This window comes from Bidens hawaiensis, unplaced genomic scaffold (assembly GCF_021521415.1).
Source record: "Bidens hawaiensis isolate Kalapana, Puna unplaced genomic scaffold, B.hawaiensis_p1.1 tig00034273_1, whole genome shotgun sequence".
NCBI classification, from domain to species: domain Eukaryota; kingdom Viridiplantae; phylum Streptophyta; class Magnoliopsida; order Asterales; family Asteraceae; genus Bidens; species Bidens hawaiensis.
In genome coordinates this window covers 115,638-131,968 of record NW_027495928.1, presented here as the reverse complement: position 1 = coordinate 131,968, position 16,331 = coordinate 115,638, and the positions used below count along the sequence as shown (strand labels likewise).

The following is a 16,331-nucleotide window of genomic DNA, read 5'->3' as shown; positions in this document are numbered from 1 at the left end:
AACGAAGAGCATAACCAAAACCCCAATCCAATTCCAATCTATCACCTAGACAACACTCCACATGAAATATACCAACCCCCAAGGCATTCAAGTTATCATCCGTCAAGCCTTCCTATGTATCAACCTTCCGAGATCCCGACATACTATCCTTCTGAAATTCCCACCTATCATCCATCCGGAAGTTCAACGTATTACCCACCAAATCCACATCCTTCATACGCTTTCCTCTCCAACTTACAAATCAAGGAGGAACCGAAATCTTCTTCATCCTACTGGATGCAATGTCACTCCGATCAACGAAGGTGGCATATCGGCACTTCAACTATGGATACTGCTAATTCTCATGTCAACAAGGAAGGATCATCTAGCAAACCCAAGATGAGGGTGACTATGCCATACGAGAAGATTCACATGCCCGTAATGACCGAGGAGGAACCAGAAGAGAAACAAGAAGAGGAACCAGAAGAAGAAACCGACCCCGAGGAAGAATCGGAAGAGAAACCTTAGGAGGAGACAGATCCTGTGGAAGAAGAATTTCCCAACAACCCAAATGAAGTAACCACACCGGAGGAAGAACAACACTCAGCTCCAAGCTATGGTTCTGTGGATCCATGCATGAAATTTCTCCAGGAACTCAATGGTAAGGCGTCATCAAGCTTCCCACCATACCAAGGTGAGATTCCATCCCTTGAAGAGCAAGCAAAAGAAATTCAAGAACAAAATGAGGCTGCCAATGCTTTCTTCAATTACCAATCTGATGAGATGGCAAATCCATACCCTGATCCCAAGAACCACTACGATATTGTGATGATGGGTTACCGCGACCCACCTCCAAGATATGGGTATCCGACTGACATGCCTCAGTCCCAGGAGGAGCATTTGGATCGAGCCTTGCACGAAACTGATGACCTTAGGAAAAAGATTGCTATGGATGAGAAGAAAAAGAAGAAGATGGGAGACAAGCTTCTTCGCAAATGCAACAAGCTCACCAAAGTTGTGAAGAAGTTTATGAAGGATTAAGAAAATGAAGATAGTGTGTTTAAGAGATGAAGTTATGTGTGTAATATAGTTTGTATGATATGTGTATCATATGTAATAAGGATAAGATCTATAAGTTGGTTGTAACAATAATATACATATCATTTATGATATGTATATGAATGTGAAATAAATAAATTTGTATATTAAGAAAAGAAATGTGTTAAAATTTTAGATAAAAAGAATAAAAAATAAAAATATGTCTCGACAAAGTGATAATCGAGAGGCCTCCCGAAAGGAAGCCGAGAGACGCGAAGTGAAAGGGAAGAACCTGAAAAAGAACGAGAGGAACCGATTCCCGATAAATACATGAATCAAATACAACAAATGATCAGAAAAGTTGTTCAAGAAGAATATGAAAATAGATCACGATCTAGACAAACAAAACATACTCAATATGAAAATCCTTCTCGAAAATCTGTTTCTAAACCTCGTACTCGACCTTCACTAGAGGAAGAGAGCGAACATGAATCAAACGCAAATGTAGGGGTTCGTAAAGAATTTAAGAAACTCAAGATAGGAGGATGTTCCTTTAAAGACTTTAAATACTACGGACCGTAAGAATTTCACGGTGACAAGGGAGCCATAAATACCGTAAGGTGGCTTGAAGAGATGGAGACGATTGTTATCATGAGCAAGTGTATGGAGGAGGAAAGGATTCAATATTCCGCCTTGATGTTCAAAGGCGAAGCACTCGAGTGGTGGAACACGCTGATCATGAGTAGAGGAAGGGAAATTATGTATATTAAAGAGTTGTTGATGTCAAAGTTTTGTCCGATGCACAAGATGGACCAAATCTAAACCAAGTTCTTGGCTCACAAGGTTGTTGGAACGAACCTTCGTGAGTATAACACGAAATTTCACGAGTATTGTCGTTTAGTTCCCCAGCTGGTTACCCCGGAGTCCAGCAAGGTTACACGTTATATATGGGGACTACCTCGGGAAATTCGTGATATGGTTAGATCACACTTACCACAAACCGCTGACTCCGTGATGGAGTTGGCTGGGTACTTGATTGGCGGAATGATCCGCAATAAAGAGGAAGACAAAAAGGTGGTAACAACACATGACTCAAGGAAAGGTGGAGATACCCGCTTCAAGGGTAAAGATCAACGAAGGTCTAGCTCCAATCTTGGCATCCCTCAATGCAAAATTTGTTAGAAATATCATAGAGGTAGATGCAACTTTGCTTCTTGAGTCTGTGAATCATGTAACCGAACCGGCCACGCTACGGCTAATTGTTGGAAGAAGAAGATGACCTGCTATAATTGTAAGGAGATGGGACATCTTAGTTTTGAGTGTCCCAAGAACAAACCCGCGACTGATGGTGCGGGTGGTAGCGGTCAGAAGAATGAGCCCAAGAAGGGCAATGCAAGGGTCTTTATCTTAGACACAAAGAAAGCGGCCGACATGCCGGAAACAATTACCGGTACGTTTCTTGTTAACAACGCTTATTCTAGAGTCCTGTTTGATTCAGGTGCCAACTTAAGTTTTATAGATTATAAGTTTTGAAGTCTATTAAATGAACCTTTAATCAAACTCAATAAAACTATAAGCGTCAAGACCGCTAACGGCGAAACTTTTAAAATCACCGAAGCTTTAGAAAACGGAAAAATCTTATTAGCCGGTTATGTTTTGCCTATTCAATTGCTACCCATGACTCTTGCTGGTTTTGATGTTGTATTGGGTATGGATTGGTTATCCAACAACCATGCTCGTATCCTTTGAAATAGCAAGACCGTTGAACTTAGAGCCCCTGATAAACGAACTATTCGAATTGAAGGGGATAAAGACGCTGGCCGAGTTACCCTAATTTCTATGTTAAGGGCTAACAAATGTCTAAATCAAGGATGCTTAGCATTCATGGCCTACGTTACCAAAGAATCAAAGCCCAAAGATATCAAAGACGTTCCTGTTGTTCCCGATTATGCCATTGTCTTTCCCGATGAACTCCCCGGCATTCCTCCCGGTCGTGAAGTAGAGTTTAGGATTGATCTTATTCCTGGTACTGCTCCGATCGCCAAGGCTCCGTATCGGCTCGCGCCAACCGAGATGAAGGAACTAAAGAAACAATTGGACGAGCTTCTCGAGAAAGGCTTTATCCGACCAAGTTCATCACCATGGGGAGCGCCGATACTATTTGTTAAAAAGAAGGACGGATCCATGCAAATGTGCATCGACTATCGAGCTCTCAACAAAGTCACAATAAAGAATCGATATCCACTTCCTCGAATCGACGACTTATTTGATCAACTTCAAGGTGCTAGCTATTTTTAAAAAACTGATCTTCGTTCCGGCTATCACCAACTTAAAGTTCAAACCGAAGATATTCCAAAAACGGATTTCCGAACAAGGTATGGCCATTATGAGTTCACGGTCATGCCGTTTGGACTCACTAATGCGCCAGCAGTGTTTATGGACATGATGAATCGTATCTGCAAGCCTTATTTGGATAAATTTGTTATCATCTTCATAGACGACATACTTATTTATTCTAAGTCTAAGGACGATCATGAACATCATCTCCTTACTTGAAATTTTAAGAACCGAGAAATTGTACGCCAAGTTCTCTAAATGCGAATTCTGGTTACACCAAGTGCAATCTTGGTCACATCATTAATGTCAACGGTATTCAAGTGGACCCCACTAAGATTGAAGCTATCTCTAAGTGGGAAGTCCCAAAATCGCTAACCGAAATCCGAAGTTTCTTGGGATTGGCCAGCTACTACCGTAGATTCATCGAGAACTTTTCTCGAATCGCTGTTCCCCTAACTTCATTAACTCGTAAGAACATCAAGTACGAATGGGGAACAAAGCAACAAGAGGCATTTGATATACTTAAACAAAAGCTTACTCAAGCCCCTATACTGGCTTTTCCATAGGGTACCAAAGACTTTGTTGTCTTTAGCGACGCATCTCATTCCGGTTTGGGATGTGTGTTAATGTAACGAAAGAAAGTAATCGCCTACGCCTCTCGTCAACTCAAAGTGCACGAGAAGAACTATACAACTCACGATCTAGAGTTAGGCGCCATAGTCTTTGCACTTAAGATATGGAGACACTATCTCTATGGAGTAAGATTTATCGTGTACACCGATCATAAAAGCTTGAAACACATCTTTGAGCAAAAAGAGCTTAATATGCCCCAACGACGCTGGATAGAAACTCTTAACGACTACGACTGTGAAATCGTTTATCACGAAGGTAAGCCAACGTTGTGGCTGATGCCTTAAGTCGTAAAGAGCACGAAAAGCCAAAAAGAATCCGAGCGTTAAGGCTAGAACTTCAAATTGATCTTATCAACCAAATTAAATCTGCTCAAGCTCAAGCTATTCACGAAAACAAGATCTCCGATGAAAAGCGTAACGGCACCATTGACTCGTTAGTCAAAGGAGACGATGGTATCCTTAGAATGGGAAACCGAATTTGGGTACCGATCATTGGAAACTTGCGTGAGAAAATCATGAATGAAGCTCACAAAACAAAGTACATGATGCATCCCGGTAGTGACAAAATGTATCAAAACCTCAAGTCGAACTACTGGTGGAATGGAATGAAAAAGGACATTGCTTCGCACGTTGCGAAATGTCTAACATGCTTGAAAGTCAAGGCTGAACACCAAAAGCCTTCGGGACTGCTTCAGCAACCCGAACTACCCATATGGAAGTGGGAGTTGATAACCATGGACTTCATAACCAAACTCCCGAAGAAGACTCGACAACATAATGCTATATGGGTGATTATGGATCGCTTAACAAAATCCGCACACTTTATTCCTATCAACGAATCGTACTCAATGGATAGACTAACACGTATCTATGTAAACAACATCGTTGCTTTGCATGGAGTACTGCTATCTATAATTTCCGATCGAGACAGTCGTTTTATGTCTCACTTTTGGAAGAGCTTCCAACAAGCACTCGGCACAAAGCTAAACCTTAGCACCGCTTATCATCCGCAAACTGATGGGCAAATCGAAAGGACTATCCAAACGTTGGAAGATATGCTCCGCGCTTGTGTGATAGACTTAGGAGGAAGTTGGGATGACCACTTACCCCTAATGGAATTTTCATATAATAATAGTTATCACTCGAGCATTCAAGCCGCACCATTCGAGGCGTTATATGGTCGAAAATGTAGAACGCCCGTGTGTTGGTCTGAAACTGGAGATAATCAATTATCTGGACCTGAAATAGTCCAAGAAACCACTGACAAGGTTCTTCAAATCCGCGAACGACTTAAGAGGGCATGTGATCGCCAAAAGAGTTACGCCGATGTCCGTCGTAAGCCGTTAGAATTTAGTGTCGGTGATAAAATTCTTTTGAAAGTCTCGACATGGAAAGGCATAGTCCGCTTCAGCAAGAAAGGCAAGTTAAGTCCTCGATTCGTTGGACCCTTTGAGGTACTCGAACGAATTGGTACTGTCGCATCGTTTGCGACTACCCGAGGAAATGCAAGGGATACACAATATATTCCATGTTTCGAATCTGCGTAAATGTCTAGCCGAAGAATCTCTTTCGATGCCCCTAAAAGATGTAGAAATTAACGAGAACTTAAAATTCATTGAAAAACCAATTCAAATTGAAGATTCGAAAACTAAGAAACTTAAAAGACGAACCTTGAAAATCGTGAAAGTAAGATGGGACTCACGAAGAGGGCCTGAGTATACTTGGGAACTCGAGTCCGAGATGAGAAAGAAATATCCCCACTTGTTTTCGTAAACAATCTCGATATGGTGTTCTGAATGACGAGATAGCCGGAAAACTCAAATTCTCCAGAAAAAATGAGGTCGCCGGAAAAACGAGGTCGCCGGAAATGGAGATTGTGTGTTAAAAATAAAATTTATGTCCCCCCCCCTTCAACTAATTTGAATGACATTTTTAGTCCAAAACATTAACGAGGTTAGTGTTCATTTAGACGGGGAGTGGTACAGGAAAACAGGGTGAACGTTAGGAGTGGTGGGTGACAAATCGAAAGTTGAGAGTGTTATCTACCAATGAGGGAAAATTGAGAGTATTAAAAACAAATATCCCTTATATATTTTGTTGATTTATTACCCCAGACATAATATTCTCACAACTTTTTGCATTCTCACAACTTTTTACATTGTTCCCATTTCATTTCTCATTATTCGATGAATGTGTTGACCTCAATTCTATGTTCTGCCGATTTTATTTGTGTTTGTGAACGTTCTTGAACCCATTCATTTCTTAATGAACGAACGCAAACATAAAATGTCGTTCGGTAAGTGTTCGTAAACCATTTTGTGAACATGTTATTTCTTTAACAAACGAATATGAACAAGGTATTTTTCATGTTCGTTCAATTCATTTATAGTCTTAAATTCAATGCATTTAGCATGCAAGTGGAGGGTGATGTGATTGAGTACTTAAAAGAGAGAGACATGTATAATCGGATTAGCGGTTTTAATGACGTGACAAAAATCCTACAAATGATTTTACCTACCATCGGGTTTTTATGTGTAAGAGAACCACTCGGTTCTTCTCTTTCTCGTCCGCATTGTATTCTTTTATTTAAATTTAGCCAAGCTAAAAATAGATGAATAATAACAATATCAATACGTTGCCAATGACTAAATTTTTCGATACCCGTTTCGTAGGAGAAAGTTGAACCATCTACGCACAACTACAACAGGGTAAATTAATTATATCCATACATAAAATTACACATAGATGATACACATATAGTAAACATAAACAGAAAAACCTGTGATACATTTATTTAATTAAAATTACACATAGATGATACACATATAGTAAACATAAACAGAAAAACCTGTGATACATTTATTTAATTAAAACCGACGAATCATTTAATATTGCCTTCAAAGTTATGGGGAAATTGGCATGGTAGTTGGGACACTATGTAGGACCACAGTCTCAACTGTCAAACCCGGTCCGAACCCAAACAGCACACCCCAGTCCAAACCCTCGCCGGTTGTAGCAAGACCCTCTTCCGCTGACTTCTTCCTCATCTCATCAAGAATAAACAAAACACAAGCACTTGACATGTTTCCGTACTCACTTAGAATATGTCTCGTGGCTCTCATCTTCTCCTCTTTCAGTGAGAGCTTACTCTCCACCTGATCCAGGATCGCGGGACCTCCCGGGTGCGCGATCCAGAAGATCGAGTTCCAATCCGATATACCCAGAGGCGAAAACGCTTGAACCAATGCCTTCTCTATGTGTTTGGAGATCAACCCGGGCACGTCTTTGAGTAGATGAAATGTGAGCCCCACCTCGCGCAAATGACCGTCGATCGCGCCTTCGGAATCTGGTAAAATTGTCTGGGCGGCCGAGATCATTTGGAACAGCGGGCGCTCATTTTCCAGGTCCGGATCGGACCCGACAATGAGCGCAGCCGCGCCGTCCCCAAACAAGGCCTGACCGACAAGGGAGTCAAGGTGCGTGTCGGTCGGGCCTCGAAAGGTGACGGCAGTGATCTCGGAGCAAACAACAAGGACACGCGCGCCCTTGTTGTTTTCTGCGAGATCCTTGGCCATGCGGAGCACCGTCCCGCCCGCGAAACAGCCTTGCTGGTACATCATGAAGCGTTTCACGGACGGGCGGAGTCCGAGGAGTTTGGTGAGCTGGTAATCGGCACCAGGCATGTCGACACCCGAAGTGGTGCAGAAGATGAGATGAGTGATATGTGACTTGGGTTTTCCCCATTCTTTGATGGCTTTAACCGCGGCTTCTTTACCGAGTTTTGGGACTTCAACCACCACCACGTCCTGACGGGCGTCCAACGACGGAGCCATGTACTCGCATAGGCTGGGATGCTCTTTAAGATACTCCTCCGTCAGATGCATGTATCTCTTTCTAATCATTGACTTGTCACCTGCAAATTATTCCATGCACGTAACTTAATTATTAACTAAACGTCAAATCCCTAATGTTAGTGGCCATTATAAAATAAACCAGTCAGCTATACACATACTGGGATGCTATCCCCAACTCATGGAGCCCCATAGCCAATGGGCGCGGGGAAGTAGTGAAAGGTGATTTGGTGAAGTTTTTATTATTAATTTTTATAATAATAATAATAATGTAATGATTTGACGGGCTCAGCATAACGTCCTTCCATCTACTATACATGGTCTTTTTTTGGGACGGCCATTTAATGATATGAAATCAGATGGGAGCATGACTCTTATATAATAATATTATTATTAATAATAAGCTTACACATGCGCTTGAATTTCTCTTTGAGTTGAACCATGTGTTCGCTATTGGTGATTCGAAAGTAGTAATCGGGGTAGTCCGCTTGGTAGAGGCAATTAGAGGGAGTTGCGGTGCCAATGGAAAGAATGGTTGCTGGACCTTTGGCCCGTTGAGCCTCTCTAAAGGCAGCAATATCAACAGAAGAGGCCATCGTGCTTTGCTTGATCTCCGGCAGGTGGAAAGGAAGAGCGGAGAGATCGAGAAATTAATGCAAGTGTTGAAGGTGAATAAAAGGATTGAGTGGGTGTTTATTATATAGAAGATGAGGTGGTAGGTTTGCTATGCGTGTCACAGATTTTCGTCCAAGTATCCTACTTATATGAGTTAGGCCCCGTTTGTTTTTTTAGAGATTTAAGTCTGAATCTGAATACCACATCTGAATGTTAAGAGGTGGTTCAAATGTCTGAAATCTGGATCATTAAGAGGTGGAGGCTAGAGACGAACCTCTAGTCGTCGGAGATGGAGCCTAGTCTTCGGGTTAGAAGTTAATGGAGGCTGGAGACAAACGTATGTTTTTTTGGGTTAAGAGGTTTTCAGACCCACTAAAAGCTCTTACTGGTTCAGATGCTATTAAGACGCTGAACCTCTTAATGCCAGGAAAAAAACAAACAGCCCCACGTCTGATTACGTCTGATCGAATCAGACGTTTTCCTCTATTCAGAGAAAAGAGGCAAAAACAAACATGGCCTTATTGAATTTTATTTTATGTTGTTAAAAATATAAAAATATATATAACTAGTTTTTATCTCCCATACTATGAGGCTGTTTTATATTTTTCATTTAATATTTATATACTTTTTTAGAGTTCAATTTGATTTATTATAAAAAAAATTTATACTATACTTAGAGTTTGATGATAAAAGGGTTTCACAAATAACTAAGATGTGTTATAACTCGGTTTAAAAGTTATCTTGGTTTGGTGAGACCCAAGACCCGCTTATTTTTTTTAAAATAAAATTGTTTCTTAATTATAATAATAATTTTTTTAAAAAAAATCATATAATAATTTTTAGTATATCCTATTTTATAAGACTTTCACATCAATAATTTGGTGAGAATAATTTTTAATTTAATGAGATGTTATAACCCGTTTAAGGAATATCTGGGTTTGGTTAGACCCATACCCATGAATTCATGTCAAATGCATGAGAAACCTTCATTTAAAAATCAAGTAAATCTGATGACTCCAAAAAAAAAGGAGAGCGACCACATCACGACATCTGCGATTTTTATGTTTTCATTTTTAAATATTATAGATTATTATAATAGTAAAAGAAAGAAATATATATAAAAATCCCAATATTGAGACTTCGTTATAAAAAAGTAATTGATGTATTAATTCGATACCCGCATCTATGTCGTGTGCCTAACAAATACAAGCAATTATATATTTATGTGATATATGGTGCTTTTTTATATTGAGGCTTCGAGTCTCATTATAAACACCGGTGTTCTATTACTGATGTTTAAGAATTAAAAAGAAAAAAACCTAACTAATACCAAAGAAGATATCTTGGATCTGATGTTATAGAGAGGATTTTTTTGTACATGACTTAGATCACTGTTCGCGTTCAAGGCATATCCCATTACTATCTCAATTTAATGCCATTTGGAGTTAAAAGCTCCCAGTACTGAGTACACTCCCACCACTTTTTAGGTATTTAAATATATGTAACTGTTAATTTACGGTTGAACAAAGGATTTCTCAAACAAGCATAATAAGGATTTTATATTTTTATTATTTTATTACTATTACCATTATTATAATTAACTTAAAATATACTTTAAGTCTCTCAAAAATATATTATTAACTTACTAGTATATTACGAGTATATTGCTACGACGTACCTGTTTAAAGGTATATGTCGATGTTATAATTTTTTTTTTTGAAAATCAAGTTGTGAGAGCTATTGTCCAAGTAATCGAAAACATAAACGTATATTTTATAAAAGCTACCCCATTTTTTTAATAAAATAGATTTAGGACCCGCGCTTCGTGACGGGACCGTTAAATCTAACAAAAAAACATAAGTAAAAATGTTAAACTATAAACTCGTTGCAAGTCGATGCGAAGTCAGTCTGTATCAAGTTACGACATCGAAACTAAACAAAAGAAATAAACCCATCAATTCCAAAATACAACAAATTTTCATATGTGGAACCAAAAAGAACGGCATGTTACCGTTACGAACCAACACAAATTCGGTTCGTATCAGCGGTACCAACACAAATTCAGTTCGTATTAGCGGTATCAACACAAATTCGTAAACATAAATTAGTAATCCAAAAAAAATATTTTAAAGGCGAACTAGGTATCAAACGTTGGCACGCGGATATAAACCATGCGACGATGAGATATTTTTAAATCACGAAAAAAGTTTCGGTCATTGTAAAGACGAACTATAAAAAATATCAAAGCAAAATTTAAAAAAATTGTTTAACAAAAAATAAGATATGTAAAGTCGACACTTGTCCAAGTTTAGTGTTTAAAAATAGAGTTGGTTAAATATTTTAATTAGTTGACAAAAAAAATTATAATAAAAGAAGTAAAAACTATTATTTTTATTTTTGAAATTATAATTAGTAAATTAATGGTTATAATAATTAATAAAATATTAAAAAATGAATGGTAAAAGAAATAGTGACTTTGTGAGAGGGTTGTATCCCCTTTTTATATATATATATATATATATATATATATATATATATATATATATATATATATATTAATTGGCGGTGTGTACCCTTTTCATTTATGTCGTTGCACTTGGCTATTTGTATCTATGTCTCGATTTAAATTGTTTCAAAATCAAATTGTGAGTAGTAATGTACAAATCACTGAAGTACAAACTTACATGTTATCAAAGCTACCTTACATTTTTTTATATAAAGTGACGTCATTTACCTTTTTCATTAATCTAATAATATTATAATGATTTATATCATTTTGAATATGCATGGCATTGCGGCATACTAAATTTTATCGATGTTTCTGGAAAAGTTATTTTTCTTCTAAATCGAACATATCAAGTATACTTTACTTTTTTGTTATTTACCGTGACAAATCAAACTGATAATGTCCAAACAAATTCGATACTGGTTTGGTATTTGTTATTATAGTTCTGGTATAAATTTCATTGAATACAGAGTTACATTCAAATTAAAGTGTCTTTTTGATAGATATCATAAGATGTAACGAGTGCCAACACCATATTGGTGACTTGATTCATCCTTCGAGACACTATCTGCTGCTCATCAAGTTTTTCGTCCTTATGCTTTCATTCAAGAGCTCTTCTCTCAGACAGAAGACCACCTCTCTACTTTTTGCATGTCTCGTCTATTCCAATTTCACCTTTACTAACCAGCACCATCATCCCCGCACATTTTTCTTTTCATCACTGCCATGACATTAAATGTGGTTCGATTATGTGTTATGGTTCATTTGGCTAATTTATCATCATTCATTATGTCCGTGTCACCTCAGTTTTTCCTTCATTACTCAATCTTACCACTCAACCCATGCATGTTATAAGTCATAATTCTCCACCATTCTTCATTTTCTATTTTTCTTTTTATTTAATACAATTTATACTTTATATCATATAAATTAAAACTTATACTATTTATAAAATAAAACTTAAAAAATCAATATTAAACAATGAAGCTAAATCGGTATTTATAAAATCATTATTAAAATATGAAGCTAAATCATTATTTATAAACTAAAATCAATTTTAAAAATTAGTATTTAGAATAAAACCCTAACCCTCCATTAATCTTAACCAAATCGAAGCTCCATCTCTATATCCAAATCGAACTTCCATGTTCATCTCAAAATTAAACCACCCCGTCACCCCCAACAAAACGAAAAAGTCTAAAGGGGGATGGGTCATTCGGCGTGACCACCGTGAGGCCGGTTCAGCAGGTCCCGTCATGCGTGACCTGAACCAATTTTTTTTTAAAGTAGGGTGTATTTGAGGTATTTAACCACTTGGGAGTTTGACTTATTTATTTGATCACAAATCGGGTAATGGTATTTGATAATGACAAATAAGAATTTAGGTATAGGTGTGTAAGAGATAATCAGAGGGGGTTAGACTAAAAACATTAATTTCTAATGGTAGGGACAAATAAGGTTAATTTCGTTTTGGCAAATAACAATGTATTTTAATTTAATTGAAGATAATTTCCGTTCACACCTTTTACTAAAATATGCATAGAAAAGCTAGGCAATCTGCATACATTGTCACATCCCTATCTTAGGCTTAGGAGTGTGATCAATAGTTGGTACCACATTTGTAAATAAATCAGAGTAATGCGGAAGTCTTATAAAAACATGTGGATTTAAGTTATAAGGGTCAAGTTATTCTACTAAGGGTAACAAAAATGAGAAGTGTGAGAAACCATAGATAATTGACATGTGCCAAGTGAGGACCACAAGAAAAAGGGTATAGAGGTAATTGTACACATTTTCTCTCTCCACATACAAGTCACATGTTAATATATCCATCATTTTAGAACGTTTATAACTTTTTCGTATGATATTTTTTTTAAAAAAATTCATCATAATAACAAGCGTTTTTTATCTTTAATATGAGTATGATTTTTTTTATATAAAATTTAAAACAAAAATCATGTCATTGTGTTTTTTCGCACACCATTGTGTCTTTTCGTACACCATTGTGTCTTTTCGCACACCATTGTGTCTTTTTTCGTCATTGTGTCTTTTCGCGCACCATTGTGTCTTTTTTCGTCATTGTGTCTTTTCGCACACCATTGTGTCTTTTCGTTTATCATTGTGTCTTTTTTCGTCATTGTATTTTTCGTCATTGTGTCTTTCAACTCATCATTATGTTTTTTTAAATACTAATAACACCGTTATGTAATAATAATATGTAAAAATAATGATAAAATACCAACAAATTATCTAATACATAAAACACAATGATTAATACATGTTACACAAAAACTTGAAACGTAAAACACAATGGTGAATATGTATAACACAATAGTGAATACGTATAACACAATGAACTAAAACGTAAGACGCAATGATGAATATATGTAACACAATGACTTGAAACGTAAAACTCAATGGAAACAACATCTTACACAATGACTTAAACGTAATATACAATGAACGCAATACTATTTTTCTCAAATTAAATGAATTTGTCATATAGCAATCCGAATAAAAGACAATGAACGTATTACACAATGACTAAAAGTTAATGACAAACAAAATGACACAATGTCGTAATCTTTGTTTTAATTTTTGTCTTTAATATGAGTACCAATTGAAAAATAAAATGATCAAAATCTATAATACAATTCATATGAAAACTCAACTAAAAGACATAATGAACAACAAAAAAAACACAATTAAAAAAAACCCATTAATTTTTTTATTTTTATATAACAATATGATACTCATATTAAAGATAAAAAAACGCTTATTATTATGGTGAATTTTTTTTTCAAAATAATGTCGTATGAAAAAGTTATGGAAATTTTAAAATGATGGGGGAATTGACATATGCCTTGCATGTGGAGAAAGAAAGTCAACAAAGGCGGTTTATTACCTTCATGCCCTTTCCATTAATTTTTATTTATTAAATTAATCTCAGCCATTCAAATCCAAAATCAATGGATTGGATTTCTTCTCACACTTCTCATTTTTGTTGTCCTTTGTATTTTAACTTTACACTAAGTTATAAATATTTACAATACAAAAGACGAGACAAAAGTCTCGTTTAGGTTTACATGTTTATAAGTTTACAAAAAAAAAACCATCATATTTAATATTTAAACAAAAATATCCGAGCCATCAGATTCTTGAGCCCTTCTTCCTTCAAGCTCTATTCTTGGTTACCTGCAAAATATTAGAAAATACGTCAGCAATGAATGCTGGTGAATATGCCGACGCTAAAATATTTTCTTTTACTTAATCACCCCTCAAGACCACGTAAGTCTCGGCCCATCTTGGCTTAGGAATAATCAAGTTAAACAATATCATTATAAACTCGAGTCTCTACACTTGGTCACCTCAGCAAAACACCGCAGCGTTTCGACATTACTTAGGTACCATAAATATACACATGGTTAGTCTCACTCGAACGTACTTAGGTCCGGCCCATCGTGGCTGGAGGTCGTGACCAAGCGTGGTGCGATATGCCCACCGCATTTTACCACATATGTAAGGATCCAGACATACGTATACTACAGCTTGAGGGCTAGGCTTATACTCTTATTTACAATATTTTTAGAGACACTTAGTCTCATGTAAAGTTTTTACACATAACAAGTTGACTCGTTTGAAAACAAGTTTGTAAAAGTGGGGCGTATTCACCTTTTCAATTGGGATCGGATTCCAACACCGTCCGTGGGTCTCTCCCTTGCTATCTCGCACCTATAGTACGAGTATAACTTTTTGTTAGTCGGATATACAATCCGGCTTAAGACCTTTAGTCTTAGTTTTATAATCGCCACCTCGATTATTTATTCTTTACTTTAAAACTTTTAGTTAAAAAAGTATTATTATAAACCTTTAGTTTATTTATGAAAACCCTACGTTTTTCTTTTACTTTAAGAAACGTATTCTTTTTCTTTATTTTTTAAGAATACTCATTATTACTTAAATAATAATTATAACAAAGAATATTTATACACATATGTATATATACATCTATATATATTTTTATATTTCTTTTCTATTTCTTTTTTATTTACCGAGGCATCGAGTATTTACTCGACCTTAGGTTTTAAGCCTTTTTATTATTTTATTATAATTTTATTTGGGCATTACGCCTACATTTACTTGGCTTAACAACTCTATTCACTTGAGCAGCACTTCGTCGCCGCTTGATTTCCTTATCCTTTGATTAACACCTTTTCCTTGCACACAACTCTTTTAATGGCATCGAAAGAGATTCGTCGGCTAGACATTTTCGCTGATTTGAAACGTGGAATACATCGTGTATCCCTTGCATTTCCTCGGGCAGTCGCAAACGATATGCAACATTGCCAATACGTTCGAGTACCTCGAAAGGTCCAACGAATCGAGGACTTAGCTTTCATTCTTGCCGAAGTGAACAACGCCTTTCCATGGCGAGACTTTCAAAAGAACTTTGTCACCAACATTGAATTCTAACGGCTTACGACGGACATCGGCGTAACTCTTTTAGCGGTCTCGTGCCGTCTTAAGTCGTTCGCGAATTTGAAGAAGTTTGTCGGTGGTTTCTTGTACTATTTTGGGTCCAGACAATTGATTTTCTCCAGTTTCAGACCAACACATGGGCGTCCTACATTTTTGAACATATAACGCCTCGAATGGTGCGGCTTGAATACTCGTGTGATAACTATTGTTATATGAGAATTCCATTAGGGGTAGGTGGTCATCCCAACTTCCACCTAAGTCTATCACACAAGCACGGAGCATATCTTCCAATGTTTGAATTGTCCTTTCGCTTTGCCCATGGGTTTGTGGATGATAGGCAGTGCTAAGGTTTAATTTCGTACCAAGCGCTTGTTGGAAGCTATTCTAGAAATGAGTCGTGAAACGGCTGTCTCGATCAGAAATTATAGATAACGGTACTCCATGCAAAGAAACGATGTTGTTTACATAAAAACGCGCTAATCTATCCATTGAGTACGACTCATTGATTGGAATAAAGTGAGCGGATTTGGTTAATCTATCGACGATCACCCAAATAGCATTGTGTTGTCGAGTCGTCTTCGGGAGTTTGGTTATGAAATCCATGGCTACTTGAGATCTTCTTAATTTATCTTTGCTCGACCAACCAAATCACTTGAAAACTTGCTTAAGGTTGGATATGTCAAGTGTTTGCTCTAACAAAAATTATGCTCGACTGAAGAACAACTTTACTAGATTAAGTGCAGCTTCGTCTTAGCTTGACACTTAACCTTACTCGAATAAGATACGTTGCTTGAATAAGTAAATATCTTGCTCGAAGTGTCTGGTTTGCCCGAGTTCCATAGCATATCTTGAAGATAATCTTACTCAAATTAGATACATTGCTCAAATAAATAC

General features: G+C 37.0%; 1 protein-coding gene across 1 annotated transcript; it reads right to left on the bottom strand.

Annotated features, from left to right (window-relative positions):
- Positions 1 to 6,796: 6,796 nt before the first annotated feature.
- Positions 6,797 to 8,514, bottom strand: LOC143586019 (chalcone synthase-like). The gene is made up of 2 exons (XM_077067664.1): positions 8,247 to 8,514; positions 6,797 to 7,899 (listed from the first exon to the last, which is right to left on the bottom strand). Exons 1-2 carry the CDS (start codon positions 8,431 to 8,433, stop codon positions 6,890 to 6,892), a joined length of 1,197 nt encoding a protein of 398 aa, XP_076923779.1. The 5' UTR covers positions 8,434 to 8,514; the 3' UTR covers positions 6,797 to 6,889.
- Positions 8,515 to 16,331: the final 7,817 nt, after the last annotated feature.